Here is a 20,238-nt window from a genome sequence, read left to right as displayed (position 1 = left end):
ACACACACACACACACACACACACACACACACACACACACACACACACACACACACTCAAACCACAGTCCGGCCAGCTGCTGTAGGAAGAGGAGAGGGTTTGAATGAGAGTGACAGCTGTGGATTCCTCAGCATGAAGGGGTGGGGGGAGAGAGATGAGTTGGAGAAGGAATGAGTGAGTGAGACGAGGAAGAAAAGAGGTGGAGTGAGGCTGAAGAGTGTTTTATTTTTCTTTTCTCTTCAACCAGTTTTAGATACTTCACATTGACTATTTTCTTGTAATCAGTTTTAAATAGCTTTTACATTTTAACCAGAAGAAAAGGGTGTTGGTTGTTAATACAAAGTAAATAAATGAAAACCTGTACTATACATAGCTTACAACTGTTAAACTTTACGTCTACTTTATTTGCCCCAATTATTAATGAGCCAGGACGTGCAGGGCAGCTGCTGAGAAAGTCAGGTACCGTAGTATACAAAGAGTGTAAAGATATGTAAGCAGGCGTTCAAACAAACACAGGACTTTCACCCAGGAGACCGCTGTCCATGTCCCGTGTTGAACCAAACGTCAAAGCTGACTTATTTTAACTTATTTTTACTCGCACAACTGAAGTACCTAAATTAAAGTAAAGTAAGTAATTAACGCACATACTTAACTAACGTCACTGGCTTAAGTTATGTATTAATGGAAGAAACATACTACTTTAATCTAAACCATGACCTTTAACACTGAACCCTAAACTTAACCACGTAGTTTAAGGGAACTTATTTTAACCCATACATCAACCTTTTCTTTAAACCTAACCTAATCTTAACCGAGTAGTAAAACACACCATGCACTGATAGTTTGTCTTGATGGACATTCGTAGGAGAATGCAATAAAACCTTTGGGAACATACAAAGCGTTGTATGAGGATACGTTGCAGTTGTTTTTCTTTATAAAAAAACGACTTCAACTTCTTACACTACACAATATATATCACTATCTGATTTAAGCACAAAGAGGCATACTCAGTGTTACACACACACACACACACACGCACACACACACACACACACGCACACACGCACACAGTTTGATTTGTCCTGTTCTTGTTCTTGAGGTCAGATGGGAGAAAGACAGAGTGCACTCCCACACTAAAGACCATGTGATCCCAACTGTCAGTACAATACTATTCATAGAGATCCTGTGTTGGGCAAGAGTCATTTAGCAATTGTGTGTGTGAATACAACCTCACCTCCTGCACATTTTAATCTATTAGAATAATAGTCACTTACATACTGATAAATGCTCCACTACACTAAACACTGATCGTTATAAAAAACAGCGACTCACAATATATCAATGAATATAAATGAAGGCTACACACTAAAGATGACTTGTTGGTCTCTCTTGTGCAAATGATGCTGTTACTAATTCTGAAGCAAAGGTCATTGTTTTTTTTAAAAAAAGGAAGAAAGTGGGTCTTATCATGAGCTGAACAGACAAAGAAACCAAACAGTCATAAAACAGTAAATCCCGGGAGAAAGTTGACACATTGGTGCAGAAACACCACACCACTGCACTTCCCCAAAACTGAAGTCAGCATTCTGTAGCATTGCAAAACGGTAAGAGTCAACTGCAATGACCCATGCTGGAAATTCCTTCTCCTCTATATGTTATTGGGCAGTGATTGTAACCGATTATAGACACAATGTACTGTGTGTCCACAGCAGAAAGTGTACATTGGAAGTGTGACGTCACCCATCGGTTTGTGGAATACCGTTTTGAAGCCCAGCGTTCAGCAATTTTGCCGTCGCCATCTTGGATTTAGGGCCGTCAGCATATTGTTTTTCCCCCACAAGCAATGAACAGAAGTTGGACCGCGTAGGAGTGACATCGAGAGGCGGTAAGCGTCTCTGGCAGTGCCAGCAACCTGTCAACCACAGTAAGCTCGGCCTAAAGCATACTCCGCTTTATGTTCTGTTTGACTCTAAATGGGACCATAATGTAATCAATGAACATCATGCTGTATTGAAAAAGACATGCTACTTTTTTGGGAAATATTAGACCATACACTCATGTTTACAATGTTTACTGAGTGAACAAATCAAGTAATTTGTCCATACACTTTCATACAGTCAGACCAGCAGGGGCGAGCTGGTCAGTAAAGAAAATACAAAATATAAGAGACTTCCGTATTGACTACACTTGGTAGAATTGGAGGTCGCTCCCTAGTCTACACACACTTCTAACGTTATTATGTATGAATATTTAAAAAAAGTATATAGTATAGTTTGACGTATAGTTGGACGGTAACAAATACATTAGTTCTCTTTCTTCTGTTAAATACGAAGCTACAGCCATGAGATGCTTAGCTTAGCATATCATAAAGACTGATGGCGAAGGGAAACAACTATTGTGTCCATTAGTGAGGTCCTAAAGGTTTTTACAGGAGCAGACTAGCAGTTCCCCCTGCTTCCAATCTGCATGCTAGGGCTAAGCTAACGGTTAGCATCACCTAATCATCTTGCAGAACTCGGCGAAAAAACTAACTGGCACATTTCCCCGAATGATGGGTTATTCCTTTAGTATAAATAATGACATTGTCAGGTTCAACAGCAGTGTTCCTGGCTTCACTATGTTGCAAGTTGTTTTACTCACAAACACAAAGTCTCTCAGAGTATTGCAAAGCTACTCAAACTCTTAGATCTATTTATTAAGTTATACCAGATGTATCTCTGCCCATCCAGTCCCAGAAGCAAATGAAAGAGACGAAACAACTTAACTGGATTGTCAATAGTTTACTTAGTAGATTTTCCATGTTCCTGTAATGGGTGTGTTTGTGTTCAGTACATTGGTGGGTTGCCTTCAGGGCCACTGTTAGTCATTAATCTGAGTAGTTAATGGATGTCAACACCCTCAGCTGCTCACTAAAGCCATGCATTGAGAGTAACGGGAACATCGATTTGGGAGACGGCGTGTGTGTGTATGTCGGGGAAGCCACGGTTATTTCCGTTTTTTACCGACTGAGCATGCAGTTCACCGACGTAGGGGCTCAAGGGCACTGCGGCAGCAGTGTCACGACGACAGCAGCGGGAGGAGGGGGGAGGAAATGGGAGTCTAAACTCAGCTCTTAAACAGGAAGCCACCCTGGTTCTCCCATTGTTGTGTTTTTATAGACTCAACTTCCTGCCAGCCCGTCCACCCCTGTTACCATGGTCGCGATCCCCGAAGTTTATGGGATGGATTGTAAAGACCTGCAACGAGAAAGAGCTAACACCGGCCAAAGTGTGCCAGTTGAAAACATGGTAGTTGTTGTGAAAGTGGGTCCTAGAAAGTGTAAAGTGTTAAAATGCCGCCAGCAGTGCTGTCAGAGGTCTCATGTTTCATCACAGCGTTCATTTCTCGCTAACCGTTTCCTCAGTCTGCACTTAGTCTGCTTGTTGCTACATTTTGTTTCCATTTGGTCTTTCATTTGATTTCAGGCAGCATCTTAAAACGAGTTCAAAAGAAACTCTTTCAAAGTCCTTTTCTGTCTGTAGTCTGCAGGCGCCCTCCCAGACAAGGTGCTTCCACATGTGTGAATGAAATGATGAAATCAACAGTTTGTGTGTCGGACAGCGTCAACAAATAGAGAGAGAGGGAGGGAGGGAGGAGAAGAAAGAGAAGGAGTTAAGAAAAGAGGATGTGGCCGACAGTAAAAGATGACTGGAGGGGAGTGGAGCTCTCTGTCTAATTATAGATCCTGCTGTGAGCTGGCTGAGGCAGAAGTGCTACTGGGGTTTTCACACAGCCGGATATTTACAAGACAGAAACACGGGCATGTGCCTTTTGACTTTATTCACCCGTTTTTACCGCTGTGTGCACTCAGTTGCTTCTCTGGGCGTCTGTATCCGCCGACCGGGAGGTGAAACCTGTTGTGCCAAACTCCTTGGAGGTCGCACTGCACACTGGGAAACCCGCTGCGGCGCGCGCCGGTGAGTGTGACAAATTGTGATGATGACAAACCGAAAGCAGGAGGGCAACAAGGGGTTAAAAGAGATTGTTTGTGTCGCTCACTTCTTAGTGCTGTTTTTAGGTGCAGCAATGCAAGAGGTGTGAGTGTGCGTGTGTGTGTGTGCGTATGCGTGTGTGTGTGTGTGTGTGTGTGTGTGTGTGTGTGTGTGTGTGTGTGTGTGTGTGTGTAAGCTTGCTAGACTAACAGCAGCCTCAGATGTTTATGGAAACTCAATGAGGACTTTGGAAACTGGAACCTCGCTGCATTATACATCAACCTTACTCTGTTACTGTCACACACGCACACACAGTCATTTCCGACTCTTACACACACAAACACACACGTACATGGTCATGCGTATATCGCTTATGCTGTTAACCTTTTTCTCATTGGGGGATGAATTGAAAAGCACCTTTTTAATTTCAATGGGAACATCTGCTGTGGGATGGGTTGCAGGACGACACGGACACCAACGGACTGTTTGTTATTGTACAGGAGCTGTCTGTGGTTTCGGATCACTTTTATTCTGGGTTTGTTTAGTGTCCCACATGTTTGTTTCCTATGAGAAGCTGCCGTATACATCAAAGTGTTGCATCTAACTCCTCGACGTCTGAAGGACCGTGCAGTGATTCATCTGTTGCCTCTGTTTCCTCCACACATCCCACAGCACCTATACACTGAGGAAGAGTTTTGAGCAAATGGCAGGAAGGTTAAACATGCACTTTCAGCATAAAGTTCAAGTTTTGATTTTTCTAAATCAGGAAGTGAGGAATCGTGAGAGCCGGACAATATACAACTGTACAATTTGGTAACAGCTAAAGAGAAACACATTATTTTTTTAAGTATAGACTGATATAAAAATAATTCCTCTCAATCATCACTTTTGACCCACTAGAAGTGTGTGGCAGTGTCTGTGTCTGCAGAGACCCTGCGCTCTACCTGTATTTTCTTTTTTCTCATAAATTTTGCTGCGTCCTGGATGTTCCCGGGCGCTGGGGTTCGGACCCCCCAGGAGGTGTAAACCGCAGCAGATGAGCCAGGCGGGTTTGCCCGTTCTTATTCCCAGGTGGCACCGCGGGGTAGACAGTTTTCTCTCAAACCACTTTAATTCAATATGATGAAAGGTTATTATATTCAAATATTTACTTGGACTCTGATTTGTGCTCTGCCAGAACGGTAGCACTTGTTGCTGAAAGAAGTTGTCCTTTTAATAGATTAGACAATCAGCGGAACCTGAATCATCAACAATCCAGACGATTGACTGATCGTGAAAAACGATTTAAGGAAACATTTCAAACATTTACTGGTTTCAGCTTCTCCAATGGGAGAATTTGCTCTTCTTTTGTGTATTACAGTATATTACAAGTTGAACATCTTTAGGTCTCGGACTTGATCTTGGTCGCATAACAAAACAAGCAATTGTACAGACTTTACCTTGGGCTTTGTGAAATAATACAGAAAATGAAGAGATTAATCAGCAAGTTGCATCGCTAATAATAATACTCTTGTACTGGGTGGGGCTTTCCAATGGAACGAGGTTTGTTTGTTGAAAGAGATCTCACGAAATCTGATATCATGAAATAGCTGGTGAGAATTTTGAAGTGACTCAATCAGAGTGGCATGCTGCTCTGAAAACAGGTTGAACACAAACATCATATCAATGCTTTGTTAGGCCAGATACATATTTGATCAGAAGACTGAAACATATTTTACTTGCAAAAAGTTAGTCGCGAAGAAGTGACTTCAAGAGCTGACCACTTCACAATCCAGCCCAATGAATTCTGCTGCAGCGTTATTTTTATTGTTTTATTATTATAATTACTTTGCTCAATATTGTGCGTCTTCACTTGCTTCAAAAAAGCCAGACTTGAACCTTCTGCCTTGACCCTGTGTTTGTTTGCTTAAGATGAGATGGGAACTGCTTTCTTTGGCAAAGAGCACTAATTCTTTAGAGCAAATTCTCACACACACGCGGACCGCTTAGTAGAATGAATACACTGGTCGACGTGTTCCAAGTATGTGCAGCTGGTTAGTTTTTTAATGACACTAATAGGACAAAAATCGCATGTTTCTTTAGCAGCTCGAAGGAGACGTATCAGGTTGCTGCTGCGGCTCATTCTATGCAAACAACCTTTTCAACACACATGTGCGCACACACAGACACACACACACAGACACACAGACACAAAGATATTGTAAAAACACAGCTGCATGTCACTTGAAGTGATAGAGGTGGACTCAGCAGTGACAGACCCCCCAACCCTCAACCCCTGTCTCAGAGTCCGTCCTTTACCCATTATTTTCTTATTTCCTCTGCTCTTTTTTCTATTTCAATACTCCCTTTTCACAGACATCCAGTAAATCTGCTTGTGACTCACCCAGCCCCCTTTTTTTCAATTGGTACTAACCTCTTCACAGATATCCCCGAGGTAATGACATCTTTATCTACTGAAAGTAGCTGTTGCCTCTAAAAGGTGGAGTGGGATTTGGTCAGACTTGTGCACGCGGCACAAGTCAAAACAGGAGGAGGCTATATTTGGACGTGTGTCGGGGCAGAAAGCGGTGGCGTCTGCTCAGCTGGGTGTTGACTTTGCACAGAGTGTCCATCGCGAGTGACGACACGTATCTTGGGATTGTTAAAAATTGTCGACCAACTCGTCCGTCTTGTCTTCTGACTTCGTTCTCCTTCTTTTTAATTCGGTCCGTCCCTTTTTGTGTTCTTTCTTTAATTTTTTAGTTTTAATGAGGGAGAGCTTTTATGTCCTTGTCCAACCTGTAAGACGAGTCCCGAGATTCAAGTTGGAAATTACAGAACAGAAAAGGGAGGAATTAATTATGTTGTTCATTCTTTTGTACTTGTGCCCAACCTGGGAGAGGGATCCGTCTTCACTTAGTCTCCCTCAGGTTTCTTCCTTTTCCATGTTGTACAGATTGTACAGATTGTTAAGCCCACTGAGGCAAATTTGGGCTTTTCAAACACAATCAAATTGAATCTTTAGGAAGGGATTACCAAATGTCAGGTGGAAGGGTATCTACCTTATCGCTCATATAAATCGGCACGGTGTCCACAGCCAGACGGGCGGTGTCGTTGGCGATTTCCATAATGACACGCTGACACTCCTACCCAAAGTAAACCGTGCTTCACAGTGCATTGTTTCACGTGGAGCTGGACTTCAGTCCTGGCTGATTTTTGCAACACTTGCGGTTCCCTGCCGGGAAACAACAATTTGCGCTTTGATAATGCAAGCCTCAAGAGTCCCGTCCAAAATTGCACATCTTGGTCAGCTCGAGTCAGAAATAGAACAGTAGAATAGTAGAAAAGCTTGTGTACAGTCTCTGTCAAAACCGTTGGCTTTGTTTTAGTAAAGAACACCATCAGCAATGCTGAACTCATGATGATGTTTTCTTCGGCCTGTGCACTTATCTTTTCAATGCCCTGACTGGCTATGCAATTTGGCGGACTGCGCCAATAACAATGACAACTGTATAAAGAGGAAGTAGATACAGAATGCGAAGACATTGATCTTCTCTTTTTTTATTGACCGTCATAAATAGTAACAAATGGGGTTTGGGATAATGCAAAAGCTAAGAAGATAAAAAGAAAATAACTTAAAGATCTTTGAATACCAGCATATATAGTTGGCTGTTTTAATGCGAGACTAAAACAAACAGCACAGAGACAGCTAGTTATCTCTATTTACACCCTAGTCGACAGTTGTAAAGAATGTTTTTTTTTTTTAACGCAGAGACTCAATTTCCCACAATTCCCGCATCCCGACCCACCGCGCCCAAAACACATATTGCAGCTTTACCGTGCAGCTCGTTTTGAATGCTGTAATGTATGCGCCTGCATGCGTGGTATTCCAGTACTCGCCTTTCCAGCTCTTTCTCGAAGAGAGAAAAAAACAAGCTATCTAAATTAAATCAGCAGAGGATCACAACGGCGGGGTCAGCATTCGTTGTTCCTCTGCAAAGACAGCACCCAGATGTTATGAACTGGAACGAAATATACTTCTTAAAGAGGACTAAAAACATTAGAGACTAGTATTACATGGAGAGACCCAGGAGAGAGGAAGACTGTGGAGGGATTAAATGTGGCCGCAGAGGTCCAGAGACTAAACCACGACACGGGTTCGAGACTTAAAATCATGTTGGCTACGGGGAACCGTGTTATTATCAGCTATTTTAAAGTGGTCATAGAGATTGTTCCTCAACTGGAGGACCCAGTTTCATGCGCTCGGCGACGCCATTGTGTACTTCCTGGTGTTTTTATAGACGGGCCTTTTTAAAGAAGCTGAAGCACGTAGCTTTCCAGGTATCTGATAAAGACAATGTTGCGCACCAATGACGGATGAAGAGCTTCATACGTCTGTAATCGTAGAATGAGCGATAACGTCATCGCTGTCTGGAAGCTTTCTGTCATGCTTTGTCTTTTCTGGCGTGGAGTCAACACTTTGGCTGTTTGCATGCTTTTACACACTCTTTAGAGGTGTGAGCTGTTAGCAAATAAGGGGAAAAGTCTCTAATAAAATGGTCCCTGGACGTACACAGCCAGAAAGTCAATGAAAGCCACTTTACATTACAATCCAGTAAGTTTTAAACTCATCATATGGAGCCAAATATGGGACTTATTAAAAGATTTCCATTGCCGAGTGAGTTCCATGCCTATGTCATTTCAACACAAGCAGGTTATTCAACATTGTGTAATGCCGGCGATTTATTAACTTTAGAGCGCTAAGGAGTGATGGTGGCTACAATAACACAGTGAAGAAAAGGTTAAGCTGTCTTTTCTCTCAGCAAACCCCAAGTATATAATTATAACAAGCAAACCATTCTGCATCCTCCCATTCTCAATGACTGGTTATTTTCCTAGCACATTCATTTACAACTATTTACTTTTTGCTAAAACAACAACTGGAAACTGGAGGTGACATCACTGTGTTACTCTCGGTGTGTGTGTGTGTGTGTGTGTGTGTGTGTGTGTGTGTGTGTGTGTGTGTGTGTGTGTGTTTCTCTGTCGAAAACAAAAGGCCCTGTGTAGGTAAATGTTGGAGCAGGGTATGTTTTTCTATTTATAACCCATGGGAGGCAAGGAATAAGACAGACACTGCTGTTCCCAACTCTGTGTGTGTGTGTGTGTGTGTGTGTGTGTGTGTGTGTGTGTGTGTGTGTGTGTGTGTGTGCGTGTGCTGTATCGGCCTTTGTTTCCTTGTATAAGCATGTTCTCCTCTTCTTTTCCTCAGAATAATAGCTTTGTTATTCCTTGCTGTCATTGCAGAGAATGTGTGCACAACAGGTTGTGTGTGTGTTTGGGTTTGTGCGTGTTTGCCAAGGGATTTCTGTCATTCCAGCAATGGTCGGCATTTAGACTGTGCCTCTGTATTTGTACATCCTAATATGGAGGAGTTCTAACATTGCACGCACACACACACACACACACGCACACACGCACGCACGCACGCACGCACGCACGCACGCACACACACACACACACACACACACACAGTGCTATGTAAGACTAACCCAAACAACGATGCTAATGAGACCACAGAAACTCACAAGCTCACTTTGCATGTGGACACGCACACACACACACACACACACACACACACACACACACACACACACACACACACATATCCGCTTCTAGAAACGACGGCAAAAACACATCCGTCTTTTCTGTTTTATTCTATTGCCTTTCACCATTTCCAATGCTGCTGTTGGCAACGAGCCAAGCCCCTCTGTGAGTGACATTTACTTCACACACTGCAGCCCGACATCTGAGCACCAGAAGCAGCAGCACGGAGATGATGTCACACCAAGTTATTTCAAGGCGCGCTCTGTGTGTGTGTGTGTGTGTGTGTGTGTGTGTGTGTTTAAAGTTTAAGGTGGAAGCATCAAGGCAAGTTTGTGCAATAGGTGTTTGCTCAAGCCTGTCTTGTGTGTGCAGCTGTGTACGAGTGTGTAGTATGTGGATGTGTGTATAAACCTCTTGACAGTATGTGTGTGTGTGGGTTTGTTTACGCTCATGAGTGAATGTATACTATAATATGATATGTTAGGTGACATGTGTTGCTTGCTAATGTATTATCGAAACCTGTGTTTTTGTTATTGCGTGGTGGGACACATGTGTGTATCGGTGAGCAGCTGCCTTTCTGTGTCAGTGTGTGAGTCAGTGTGCATGTATTTTCATGTGTTTGCGAGTGCATCTGTATGCTTGTGTGTGTGTGTGTGTGTGTGTGTGTGTGTGTGTGTGTGTGTGTGTGTGTGTGTGTGTGTGTGTGTGTGTGTGTGTGTGTGTGTGTGTGTGCAAGCTTTGGATGTGTGTGTGTGTCTCACAGACAGAAACCACCCCCAGCCCTTTCCCAAGCTGTTCCCTTCCTGGATCCTGTTTTTAGCACCGGATGAGGCAATCTTTCCCATTGACTCAGCCATGCAACGCAAATAACCCCAACAGCATGCAAAGAGCAGGGAAATGTGTGTGTGTTTGTGTGTCTGTGTGTGTGTAGGAGACACACAGAGGGAGAAAATTAGTTCATTTTCGAAGACATAACTTATTTTGTCACAGTGTGATGGTAGCTAAGATGTTGCTGTCGCACAGTTTTATCATCGTTTTGTAATCATTTCCACTGGAGCGGTTTGGGGCTCGGTGCACCTGTTTGGGTGTTTGCATGAGAACAAAACTCATCTTTTGACACAATTTTCTCAGTTAGGAAACCGAACTTAAAGTCACACGCTTTTCACATCTACATTAGACCACTAACTGCACTTTGGTAGTTTGGTAGAATACTTTCAGGTCGGGTGTGGTGAGGTCTTGACATACAATGCACACATCGTACATTTTGTACCATGTCGGCTTTCACAAAAAGGGGGAATTAATGAACTAATTTAAAATCATTAAATTTGTTAACGCATACATTTCTACTCTTAAATGTCAATCAAGCAAAGTAACTTCAAGAAATATCTCCTTATTATTCCGCCCCAAAATGGTAATGTAGTAGCCTTTCCCAACTATAGCTCCCATAAGGCTTAGAGTGAGTACCAATAACTAAGACTCATGGGATATGTCAACCCTGAATGCTAACATAATTATGGTTTTATCTTTGTTGAAAGGTTCTGAGATTTGACTGATGAGTACATGTGTTGATAGCCATGAATCATAAACTGTGGACAGAAAGCCCACTGTCATGTTTTAGCTGTAGAATTACAATTCAGTAAATAATGAAATAAAATCCATTATGAGAATATTTATTGACTTGTAGAGGCTAGGAGAACATGCTAGCTTAAAAAGGAGACGGGACAGTAACCATTGCATTATAGCTAGTAGTAGCTGGTAGGTTATTGTGATTTAAACTGACGATTTCAACCTAGTTTTCACAGTAAACACTGATATTTTTACTTTGTTTTTTTTGTTACATGCTTATATGGAATCAGTTTTCCTGAAAGCACTGGTTCATTTAGCCTCTGTTTAGTTGCGCTCATTGTTCTTCGGGGTAGAGTTTCCAAGAGTATTGTATGGATCAACCGCTCTTAATGGGGACGAAGCAAACTGACGCCCCTTTTCTCTCTCTCCCTCTCCCCTCGCCCCTCTCTTTTCCCAGACTCCTCGGTGGCAGTGCAGGTGTCGTACGCGGCCTTGTTTCCCATGGACCTCAGGGTGGGAGAGCGGGGGATGCGCCCTGGTTCGGACACGGCGCTTCTCACTCCGCTACACCCGCCTTTACTCCTCACCCCATTCTCCCCTCAGCCCCGCGCCTCCTTCTCCCAACAGCAACTGCACCAGCATATCCGGGTAAAGGATGTAAAACATAGAGATCCAGTAGAATTTGAACTGCCTGTAAACACAACTTCTTGAAACAATATTGTACATTATTATTTGTTGATCTTACGTATTTGTTGCTATAATATGAATGTGTTTGTTGGGTTTGGGGGGCAGTTTAACATGGAGCAGAGGAGGCGGGAGCAGGAGCAGGAGAAACAACAGGAGTTGCAGCAGCTAAAGCACAAAGACAAGAGTCAACAGAGTGAGTTATTTCACATTCACACTCACTCCCACATGTTACTCCACATTTCCGTTAACATTTGAAGTTGTCATTTTATTTTCACCGATTTAAACCTATTTCCACAACTTTGAAAGTATTAATGGCCCGGTTTGCTAATTGCGGACAAAGTAGAAAGTCCCGGGAGGAGATCATGTTCATCTTTTATTGAACAGTGTTACTCCACCTCCAAAGCTGTTTGCGTTGAGGCGAGGGCTAAATATAACCTGACAAGTGAAGCTACAACAGTGAAGTTAATTATAGCGGTAGGTCTGGGCGCATAAAGTCATTGGGTCAATATTGACTTCATCACTCCAAGCACCTTCTGTCACCTCCGTGTGCACACACACGGAAATATCAGCGAACATGCTCTCAAAGCAACCTGTGACCTTCCCCTGCATCACACACTCTTAGCCATGCACAGTAATCTCTTCCGCATTGTTTAGTCACTGACTGCAGTGTCCTGCACACTGTGTTTTCACTTCTTATTTTATGTAATGAAGCAGTTGGTGAGTCTTCCTTTTTGAGATTTTTGAATGGCTGCTTTTGTTTTTGATTGACAGGTGCGGTGGCCAGTTCCGCGGTGAAACAGAAACTCCAGGAGGTCATTCTCAAGAAGCAGAAACAAGCAGCGCTGGAGAGAACTAACTCCAACAGTATGACTGCTGCTCCTGTAGCATACAGGTAATACAAAATACACATTATAAAACACTAAATATGCATCAGCACATTGATTATACTGCATGTCTAACAATTCTTTAAATGACCCTTTTATTCCATGTCAACTCCAAAAATCTGGATTTTAAATAAACTTCAACCATAATGTGGTGTGGTTATTTCCCCCCTAATGGCTGTATGTCCTTGTTTGTGCACGTTGTGTTTGTCCAGAAAGCTGGGCCCAGACCCTGGTGCTTCCTCCCAGACTCTGGTCTCGTCTCCCTCACAGTCCTCTCCTGACCGCTCAGAAGGGACGCCGCTGCGCAGGGCAGGTAAAACATCTGACCTTTAACCAGAGGCAGCATTAAAACATTCAGGATGCAAATTGTGGAATTAGCGTTTAAAGGTGGAGTGACAGTTATAAAGTGAAAGAGCCAGAAAGACTGGTGTTGGTTTCTTCTTTTTCGTTTAAATGTCATCGTCATTGACCACCAACTTTTTACATCAGTCAGGGGGAGTAGTTGTTTGGCAGTTTGTGGATTTAGTCCCACTCTACCTCAGGCTGTTGCACCATTTGAAAACAAATAACATGGAAAAATTAGCACAGCCTGTGTTCTGTCCATGTGTACAGTCATACTCGTGAACTGTAATTATTATGAACACGTGTCCTTTTTCACCATCATATGTTGAAAAGCACAGGTCTACAATGTAATAATATGGATGACTGAATTCAGTTTAGGTTCCTACTGTGGAAAATTTAAATAGGTTAAATCCTTGTTGTTGCACTAGAGTCATCAACAGCACGTTGTAAAACATTTACATTTTGAGTAACACTCCAAAATGTCGCCCTGAATTGTTAGCGTCTGAGCCCAATCTGAAAGTGAAACACAAGCTGAAGAAACACCTCAACACCCGCAAGAGCCCGCTCACCCGCAAAGAGAGCGCCCCGGCCACTGTCAAGCACCGAGTACCTGACACACTGGGTAAATAAACACACACACACACACACAAATAAAGGAGTGAGTGGAAACACATTATTGTTGTCTTAATATGAGATCAGGTGAAGGTGTAAATTATTTCTTACTGTGATTGATTTATGAAATGATTTCCCCGATATGGTTGAATATAACGTGAATATGTCGAGATGTAAACTCACACACTGCTCGTCTCTCTACAGACTCGTCCCCCAGCAGCAGCAGCACTCCGGTCTCTGGCTGCAGTTCTCCCAATGACAGTCTGCCCAATGAGAATGGGCTGCTGCCATCTGCAGGCGGCCTCTCGCATGAGGTCAGCAACGACACACACACGCACACACGCACACGCACACGCACACACACACACAACACACACACTATGTTGTTAGGTCCTTCCAGAATATTGATAAAGTAAAACTAGCTAAAACATCAGTTTAAGATCAACTGAAATATAATAAATAATAAACATGTTTTAACACCAAATTATTCCACCTGTTGAGACATTTCGGTACCTTTTCGATAGAAAACTGGTTTGGTCTTTAAGAAATCCGGATAGAAGTGAAGGATAAATAAATGAAAAATATGAAACTCTAGAGAAAATCTTTCCCTTTTTCCTTTCAGACTTGCACTTATATTTTAGAGATGAGAAAAATTAGCATTTGAAAAACAAGTACACACACACTGATTAAAAAAAAGAAGGAAAAAAAGCGATGTTGTTTCATGAGCTGTGCCAAGACGCTGAGTAATGACATGTTTAAGGGAACGACTCGAGTGTGGGGGCACTGAGTTTGTTTTTGCATAATTCATTTAATCACATACATTCAACCCCAGTCACACCTGCTGCGGATGTGTGACTCATCATTCTCCAGTGTCGAGGAAGCACGCTGCCTTGATTAGACGACACTGGCTGTGACTTACATCAGCACTGACATTTGTTCAGGAAATATCGTTATGGGATGCATAATCAGCACTGGACTTCAGATTTGAATATATATATGTATGCATTATTAATCGTTTGTTGTTTTTGGCATTTCCAGGCCCAGAGGCTGCTGCTAAGAGATGGCACCATAACTAACTTCACCATCCAGAGTCCCTCCACTCTGCCCACCATCACACTGGGACTACCAGCCAACGCCAGGGTAAACACTTGCCCTGCAACAAATGTCTATCATAACAGTTTATTCTCCAAATGTTTCTTTCTTTTTCCGTGAAGTAGGTGAGCGAGGTCTTCTGTTACGTCTACGCGCAGCAATCTGCTCCATTTTGAGGACACTTTTTTTTTTCTTTCTAAATTCTATTGTCAATGGTTATAACCTGTAAGAGCACACATTTTATAGGTTTAGTCCCAGGTTAACTTACTCTAAGGGAACATTTGCCACCTTTTCATGAGGTTGTCCAATCATTGTTGATGGTAAAAGTAGTCGATTGGGGCGATAAATTAAACTGCAAAATATTTTTTTCTTCCTACAGTCAGATGTACAACGTGATAGACAAATTGCATATCCAAGACTGCTCGAAGAACGAGCGAAGCAGTACCTTCTTAAATAGCTTGAGGTTATCAATACACCAAGGCCACCATGACGTCTTCATAGATCCATCCCACCATTACGTCTTTAGATTGGCCTCGGCTTGGTATGATAACAATGGAATTGCACGTTCTTTCAGACAAAAACATACAGATTCCCCAGTCTCATTGCTATGAGGAGACACGCTGAGTTAGTGTGTAAGATTAAACAGAGACAGTTCAATGAGAAGTCTGAATATAACAGTAAGAGTGAATAAGTTTTTCTTCCAACAACTGTCGAAGAGTGTTTTAAGATTCAGTGACTGTACAGCACAGTCTGTACAAAAGTCATTCACAAAGCTCACATAACATAACAGCCCCATGGTTTGAATACCTCAGTGAAATGAATGAAGGAAATCCTGTTTTAAATAGGAAGAACATCAAATCAATAAAGCATAATGCTCTTTAAATGCCGCGTCACTATTGTATTGATGCTTTTGGGGTTTTGGAGTGCTGTATATTTACATTTAAAGTGGCTCAAGTTTTTCCAATCACGTCTCCTGGATGAATTGCCTCATACCATCTGAAATGATCACTTTCTGTCAACATAGTGGAATCTATTAATCACATCTTATGTCGGCCTGTAAATCCAGATAGAATGTTATTTGTACGCCGTAAATGCTGAATAACTGTCTGTGTGCAGGCTGAAGGAGAGCTGTCCTCTCTGAGAGTGGGCCGGGTGCCAGTGCTCACCGCCGGGGGCTCCCAGGTCTTCTTCAGAGAGGACCAGGCTGGGCAGATGAACCCTCACCTGCCCGTCATCATCCTGGAACCCTCTGGACTGATGCACAGTCCGCTACTCACTGGTGAGACACGCACACTGACACTTATACCGTAGACATGTACGTGCATATACAAACCCAGCACACGTGCACACATGTGGGGCCAAGATTTATTTCACTTTGACGTTTTGTCACTGATCATCTGCGTACCAGTCTTTCACTTTATACACGTGAAAGAAGTTACATATACATCCAAGATGTGACCAAATAGCCACAGAGGGACACATACACCTTCATGAACTTTTTAAAAGTGTTTTAATTTCTATGTCTTAGATGTTAGAGCACCACCCAGTGATCACATTTAGAATAACACTTTTCTTTGACCTATAAGCAAGTTATACATATTGAGTGTATCAAAGTTTGGTTTGACATTGTTGCAGCTATTGTGTGTTTACGTGTGTGTGGGCACACATGTTACTTTTGTCTCTGCTCACTGAAACTCATTATTGATGTCTGCTCTTTTGTGTCTCTGACCAGTTCAAGGCCTGGACACTGTCCAGCTGCAGTTTGCCCCACAGTTAGACCACCTCTCCCCGGGAGGAGCTCAGCCTCACAAGCCCCTAAGCAGAACACGCTCGGAGCCGCTCCCCCAGAGCCCGCGGACCCTTCACACACACCTCCTCCAGCAGCAGCACAACACACAACTACTGGAGAGGCTCAAACAGCAAACTCATCTGGGCAAGGTATAGAACAGTGACGGCCTTCAGCAACACATAGACAGTCTGTATTGTCCCAGACGGAGATCTGTTTGTTGTGCTAATAGACACTCTTTTTCTTCCTCATTTACTTAGTTTGAGTGATTGAAAACAACAGTAGCCTACATCTGCATTTCTCTATGTGTCTGCATTTTTGTCGACTTCAATTTTTCAAACTTGTATCACCCGTGCAGCTGATGTCTAAGTCCAGTGAGAAGCCCAGGCTGCACCAGATCCCCTCTGAGGACATGGACTCAGAGGATGGCGGCGGGACGTCACCCACAGAGCCAACCTACCAGAGCAGAGTGAGGGCGGAGTCACTGAGGGAGGCGGAGCCGACGCCATCCAAGAGCCAGGAAGAGCAACTTAACCTGCAACATGCACTCATACTCAACCAGGTTAGAAAAAACACATGAGACGCACACACACACACACACACACACATGAGACACACACACACACACATGAGACACACACACTCAGAGAAAGCAGGAAGATGGAATTGAACCCCGCAGCTGTTTTTCTCCCAACAGTCCTGTAGGGGGCGCCCTAACACTTGCATGTCAGGCTAGTTGCCATCGCAAGGTTTTGAGGTTTTGACTAAATCAAGGCGGTTATTTTAGCACGATATGGTCAGTTGAGGTATTACTCAGAAAGTGTGTCAGTCTCTCGTCAAACCGCATAATCAGGAGTTTACGAGTCAGGTTTTGAAAAATGACTTCCAGATTCAAGGCAAGTGGAAATTGACAGACCCAGACTGCTCTTGATGGTGCAGGGCAGATTGGGGGGAGCCAAATAAAACCAACTCAGATTTTATTGACGTTACACTGGAGGAAGTTCTGTGGCTTTCAGCACTTAATATCAGCCTTGAACACAAATCACTTGGAGAGTTTTAGAGCAATGTACAGCTGCATACCATATGTGCAGCAATGGAACTCAACGCGCGCCGCTCTTCATGTTGTTTTTCATGGAAAACCCCTGTGCAGCTCCCGCTCTGCTCTTTTCCCTGAAGCCAGTTTTGTTTATGAATATATAGTTAGAATTATGTCAACTATGTTTCATCTCTTCCCCCCTCACTCTTCCTGCAGTCATTGCTGTGGGAGCAGCAGAAGCAGCTGCAGCAGCTGCACCGGCAGATGGAGACCCTAGCGGTACCCATGCTGCAGGGCGGGGGCGGCGGCGGCGGCGGCAGCGGGGTTGGCGGTTGTGGGCTGGGAGTGCATCGGCCCCTGTCACGTGCACAGTCCTCCCCGGCCTCCACCTCTCTCACTCTGCCAGAGAAACCCCTGAGCCTGGCCACACAAGACAGCAGCAGCAAACCCCGCTTCACCACTGGTGAGTCCGATTTGTTTGTACAGTGTTAGAATTGGTTTGTAACAAAACATCCCTGGTTTAAAGACAGCTGGGGAAACTTTGTTGCATGTCGCTGCCCATTTCTATTCCAAATTTCCAGTCATGTCGCGAATAATAATGGGACCAAAATTATATTTTATACAATTCCCAGTATTTAGCACCGTGCACTGAGCAGCAGAGGTAAATGTCACGCTTAGTGAAGGAAAATCAAAAATCAATGGCTGTCTCCCACACATTAAATTAACACATCCATTTAAAAGCTTTACTTTCACTATAATGTAGTTTAAGTGTAAAACACTGCATTTTCAAAAGTGTTTTAAAGAAAGAAATGACTTTTCAGCTGGCGGCAAGGCCTTCTTAGTCTCAGCGAATGGATCGATCAAAACACTCCTGCTGTTAAAGATTCAGAGAACTCCAAAACATAATGTAGGGCGTTTAAACCCTTGTGAGTATTAGCACTGTCTGGCCTGTACAACCTCAACTAGAAAAGTTACATAAGCAGCACTTACAGACTTAAAGGGACAGTTCACCCCACAATACAAAACAAAACATATTTTTCCTCCTTCCTGTGGTGCCATTTGTTTTTCGGTGTCAGTTGAGCTTTGGAGACATCGTCCGTAGAGATGACTTCTCTCCAATTCAGTGGGACAATATGGCTTCTTCTCGTGGTGCACAAAGCAGGAACTATTTTCTCACACAAGCACAGTTGAATGGCGACACACACCAAAACAATCTGGCTTGATAAGTAAGACGGGTAAGAGGAACATTTAGATTTTGTGGAGAACTGTCCATTTAATGGTTGCTGATGTTCTGTTTTTGAACGTTATGAAAAATGTAGACGTGGCAATAAAACCAGACAAAAACAAAAAGTGCTGCTTTTGTATGCCCAAAAGATGTTTAAGTGTAATTATATATATATATATACATATATATATATATATATATATATATAAATATATATATATATATATATAAATATATATATATATATATATATATAAAAATATACATATATATATATATACAAATATACATATATAAATATATGTATATACATATATATATAAATATAAATATATAGATATATGTATATACATATATATATATATGAATATATATATGTATATGTATATGTATATATGTATATATGAGAGAGAGAGAGAGAAAAAAAAGCAATCACTTGAGACAACTGGCGTAAATGTTTAGGAAGGTGATCCAGGGTCAGCGTCAACAGCACTCCTTCTGTGAATATACTTTATATTTGTGTGGGCAAAATGTTGAGATCAAATCTGTTTTTTTGTTTGTTTGCGTGTGTCCGTGCAGGCCTGGTGTATGACTCTCAGATGCTGAGGCACCAGTGTACGTGTGGAGACAACAGCAGTCACCCAGAGCATGCTGGAAGGATACAAAGCATCTGGTCCAGACTACAGGAGAGAGGCCTGAGGGGACAGTGTGAGGTACGTACGGCACGGGACACTCATCCCGATCTGACCGTCCAAATTTACATCGTACGTGTCCATCTGAGCACAGAGAGGTCGAGCATGCAGGTCCATGAGATTCACAGCTGTCTCTGTTTTTTTAATATTACTATTCGTCTTGTGTTGCACGTTGTCCGGTTCGTACAGACTATTCGCGGTCGCAAAGCCACGATGGAGGAGCTGCAGTCGGTCCACACCGAGCGCCATGTGTTGCTCTACGGCACCAACCCGCTCAACAGACTCAAGCTGGATAACCGCAAGCTGGCCGGTATGCTCAAAACTGAGCCAAATAATGTTGCTTCAAAAACACTTTAAATTAATTTAACAGTGAACATGAAACACATTATTTTGCTGAGTAAATATGATCAGGAACTTCAAACACATGTTCCAGATGTCCAGTTCTTCTCAATACCAGAGCTGAAGCGACATCATGGAGACGTTTTTACAGTTGTGACAAAAAGCTATGTTCATAGTTTTGTCCTTGAACTATGTTGATTCAGTTAAAAAAAATTACAAACTCGATATATTATCGCAAGTGCCATTTATACGTTTGTTTGCAGCCGCTGAACCTGAATAAATGAGACATAAATGAGAATAAATGAGACAGGAGGAGCAATTTGACACATATTTAAATGAGGTCATATTAATATGTTTGCCACAAAATCGACCCAAATTTATGCAAAGAGCCTCATGGCAGAAACTCAGATGAAAAACGGTCAG

At 42.7% G+C, this 20,238-nt stretch overlaps 1 protein-coding gene across 3 annotated transcripts in view; it reads left to right on the top strand.

The window, feature by feature from the left end:
• The window catches only part of hdac7a (histone deacetylase 7a), a 59,342-nt gene that overhangs the window by 25,027 nt on the left and 14,077 nt on the right, over positions 1–20,238 (top strand). For 2 of the 3 annotated variants that reach the window (XM_068598178.1, XM_068598179.1), the window contains exons 3-15: positions 11,578–11,768; positions 11,913–12,000; positions 12,579–12,699; positions 12,904–13,004; positions 13,533–13,655; positions 13,850–13,959; positions 14,684–14,785; positions 15,854–16,016; positions 16,470–16,675; positions 16,882–17,085; positions 17,776–18,022; positions 19,364–19,497; positions 19,666–19,786. In XM_068598178.1, coding sequence (XP_068454279.1) covers positions 11,622–11,768; positions 11,913–12,000; positions 12,579–12,699; positions 12,904–13,004; positions 13,533–13,655; positions 13,850–13,959; positions 14,684–14,785; positions 15,854–16,016; positions 16,470–16,675; positions 16,882–17,085; positions 17,776–18,022; positions 19,364–19,497; positions 19,666–19,786 — 1,867 coding nt within the window. In that variant the 5' untranslated portion in view covers positions 11,578–11,621. Of the gene's footprint in view, positions 1–3,851; positions 3,957–11,577; positions 11,769–11,912; positions 12,001–12,578; positions 12,700–12,903; positions 13,005–13,532; positions 13,656–13,849; positions 13,960–14,683; positions 14,786–15,853; positions 16,017–16,469; positions 16,676–16,881; positions 17,086–17,775; positions 18,023–19,363; positions 19,498–19,665; positions 19,787–20,238 lie in introns of those variants that run through there. The other variant, XM_068598180.1, reaches the window with a different exon arrangement.

This window comes from Clinocottus analis, unplaced genomic scaffold, assembly GCF_023055335.1.
Source record: "Clinocottus analis isolate CAN_PGR_092001 unplaced genomic scaffold, fCliAna1.0.p SCAF_4, whole genome shotgun sequence".
NCBI lineage: Eukaryota > Metazoa > Chordata > Actinopteri > Perciformes > Cottidae > Clinocottus > Clinocottus analis.
The sequence above is the reverse complement of the archived record's forward strand: the minus strand, read 5'-3'. Positions and strand labels throughout refer to the sequence as shown.